We start from the raw sequence: 3,401 nt of genomic DNA, 5'->3' as shown, positions 1-3,401 counted from the left end.
CATCAATGTTAGAGAAGAGGACAGTTCCAATACACACTGCAGCAGCGGCAGCACCTACATCTCCAGAGAAACAGAGGAGACTTCTGACCAAGACAAAATCTCCTGACAAAGAGAAATCATTTGGTAAAGAAAATGTCCAAGAAATTAAGGACGAAGATCAACAAAGTAAGTCAACGGTAAGGCGGCATGGTGGCACAGTGGTTAGCACCGCTGCCTCACAGTGCCAGAGACCCGGATTCAATTCCTGCCTCAGGCAACTGTCTGTGTGGAGTTTGCACATACTCCCTGTGTCTGTGTGGGATGCTCTGGTTTCCTCCCACAGTCCAAAAATGTGCAGGTTAGGTGAATTGGCCATGCTAAATTGCCCATAGTGTTAGGTGAAGGGGTAAATGTAGGGGAATGGGTCTGGGTGGGTTACGGGTCGGTGTGGACTTGTTGGGCCGAAGGGCCTGTTTCCACACTGTAAGTAATCTAATCTAATCTAATCTGGCTGGTAAATCTACAAATAGAGGTTACAGACTCAGAGTGATTGATCAGCTAGTTTGGATCGAGGTGAGGTGAAATTTCTTCACTCGAAGGGTTGTGAGAGTCTGGAAATCTCTCCATAAGAGAGCTGTGGATGGTAAGTCACAGAAAGTATCAATAGGTGTCAGGCTATTAAGTGAATTACAGGAAATGGGGTCAGTGGAGGAGGTTGAAATTGAGTTACATAAGCCATCGTCTTATTGAGTGACACAGCAGGATGGAAAGATCAGTTCTGCAGCTCCTAGTTCTGATGGTCTTCTAGTACTGCTACAAAGAAAGAATCAATTAAAATTGGTCCTTTCATCAGAATTTTTAATTGCAACATTACAATTTCCAAATGGACATTATCTTTATATTTGGCATGAAAGGACATTTTAATGTATATCATACTCTCAAGTCTGACAATTCCATATTATAAATGTAAAATAATTCCTTCATTGCACCTCCCTCCATTTTATTTAGCAAGGGTATTAAGAGATATGGAAGCAAGCTGAGTAAATGGAATTACAATATGGATCAACCGTGATCAAATTGAATGGTAGAGCAAGCTTGAGGGGCTGAATAACTTACTGTTTGGTGTGACTCATCACTCTGCAGTAATGTCATAGCAACAGGCTCTCATAGACCTCATTTCATTAATTCACCTAGATGTGATCAACATTATCTTGAATTGGCTAAAGTAATGCAGTATATATTATACATATTTTTAAATCAACCTGTTCAGACAGGTTATGACACACCTCTGGTCCAGGTGGACCTTGAGCATGGACCTTCAGGGTAGGGTCACTAGCATGACACCACCAGAGCCATTACAGTATATATTATAAAACTGGAACAGTGAGTGAACAAAATGTTATCACTTAATATCTGGGTCAGACAACGTCCACAATACATTATTCAAACCTTATCCATTGGACACATATTCGGCGGGAGAATCAATCAAGAGATAGAGTTGATGAACCATGTGTTCTAGGTTGGGGGAGGTGGGTTAATTTTGGGGATAACTCAAGATGGATTTAAATAATCTTTTGTTTTGTTCCCAGTCTCATTCATTCTCACATATCTATGGTGTATAATGTCACTTGTGGTCTTTGATTAATTTCATGTATTGCTCACTCCCAGTTATGTTTTAACACCCTTCCATTCACAGAACTGGCATATACCAAACGTTGTGTAATGAATTTCTGCTGACATGAGTCCACAGTACTAAATAAATCATTGGAAACCTGCAACTGTTAGAAGAAAAAATGTTTAATTAAACCAAACTGAGAGTAAATCCCCCCAAAACCATAAACTGTGACAAAGGTCAAAATGATGTTTTTGTTACTGCTGTTATTCATATCAAGTTTAAGAAGAGGAATCATTTGGATGGTATGCTCCAAATATGAACATTAAATTGCTGATGTAAATTATTTAATTTGGGAACAGTGCATGTATCTGGAACCATTTAAACAAATCGTCGTTGCCTTGCAAGCCAATGAGATTGCTTTGCGCTGTCCCCGTTCCCCTCCTCAAGAATCTGTTTCTAATCGTTGCTGCCAGTCTGTGGTTCTTGCTTTGATCAGTCCGGCTGAATTGCTTTCCTAAAATAACGCCTGGCAAGTTTGGGAGTTTGGAGTTGCGACTCTGCGGTTGACTCATTGAAGTGAGCGTATGAATGAAGTGAGTGGTGTCTAACTCCCCTAGTCCCCTCTCTCTCACACTCCCAGGACCACTGTAAACCTCACCATTTCCCTCATGTCTGAAGTGCTAAGGCCAATAAACGCCTTGCACTCTTACGCAGAGATCGGGTGGAGTGAGGAATGTGGCACTGCCTGCGGTCCGCTGCCCAATGTGCGGAGTGCTCATTGTGCTCTGGCTGAAACACTCCTACCGCCCCTTTTCTACACAGTCATACCATGCACCCCGAGAACGAGCTGGGTCCCAGCTAAAAATAGAAAAGGGAATTCTGGAGTTCCAGTTTGGACTGCAGACATCCTTCAACGTGACACACAGAGAGATGCTGCAGCTACCTCAATTCTATCTTTCTCACAGCTGGTGAGGACAGGATCCTTGCTCCTGTGAAAATAAAGACAGAAACAGTGCCCCCTCCACTTACTTTATCTGCCAGAATCATGGAAGAGCCGCCGTGTATTCCCAGGATGGGGATAAAAGTCTGGGAGGAGATAAAATCCAAAATCTGAGCAATAGCCTCCTGGTCGGTGTCATCTCCAAAGACCACGCCGTGAATCTTGGTGCCTGACATGAGATCACACACGTGGGTGATGATACTCTTCGGGTCGGTCTGGTTCACCGCCACACTCACCACGTTGACATCGATGGGGAAGGCAGGGCCGTCTTCCCGGATCCACACGTCCCGAAAGCCGGGGCTGTCGGGGCTCCTGCCCAGGATGACGGCGATGTTCAGGGTGGGGTAAGCCGGCTGGCCCCCGCTCAGCTCCAAGTGCACGATCAGCAAGTCCAAGGCCAGCACCGCCAGCAAGCCCACTCGCCCCATTTTCCGAAGCTCCTTCGCCTGCAAAAGGGGCAAGACGGAGAAACAGCTTGCAGACTGCACCAAAACACAACCCAGAAACACACTGTCTCTCCCTCTCTCTCTACCCCCCCCCCCCCCCCCCCCCAACACCAAACACACATACACACTCCCCTTTAGATCTTTAATAACATCTGCAAGGTACAAACATGGAAAAGTTCACCTACTCACCAAATAAGGAAAAAGGAAACCGCAGTCTCCGCATTTTTGGAGAGGTGCCTTGCTCTCTCCCCTCGTTATGAAGACCCAATAAAGGCACCTGACCTGATCTCCATCCTACTGAGTATTCAGGGCAGGGTGCACAAGACTTGCTTCGGGTCACAAATTATTTTGGGCTTCTGCG

The 3,401-nt window shown here is 45.0% G+C and overlaps 1 protein-coding gene across 1 annotated transcript; it reads right to left on the bottom strand.

Moving 5' to 3' along the window:
• Window positions 1-2,623: 2,623 nt before the first annotated feature.
• On the bottom strand, window positions 2,624-3,383 carry LOC122546763 (glutamate receptor ionotropic, NMDA 2A-like; the record flags this gene model as incomplete). Its single annotated transcript, XM_043685401.1, has 2 exons — window positions 3,230-3,383; window positions 2,624-3,040 (listed from the first exon to the last, which is right to left on the bottom strand). A coding segment is annotated over exon 2 (399 nt), but the record flags the coding sequence as incomplete, so codon positions are not given.
• Window positions 3,384-3,401: the final 18 nt, after the last annotated feature.

The sequence above is a fragment of the Chiloscyllium plagiosum genome, unplaced genomic scaffold, assembly GCF_004010195.1.
Source record: "Chiloscyllium plagiosum isolate BGI_BamShark_2017 unplaced genomic scaffold, ASM401019v2 scaf_4841, whole genome shotgun sequence".
Taxonomy (NCBI): Eukaryota; Metazoa; Chordata; class Chondrichthyes; order Orectolobiformes; family Hemiscylliidae; genus Chiloscyllium; species Chiloscyllium plagiosum.
This window is presented reverse-complemented; position numbering and strand designations above follow the sequence as displayed.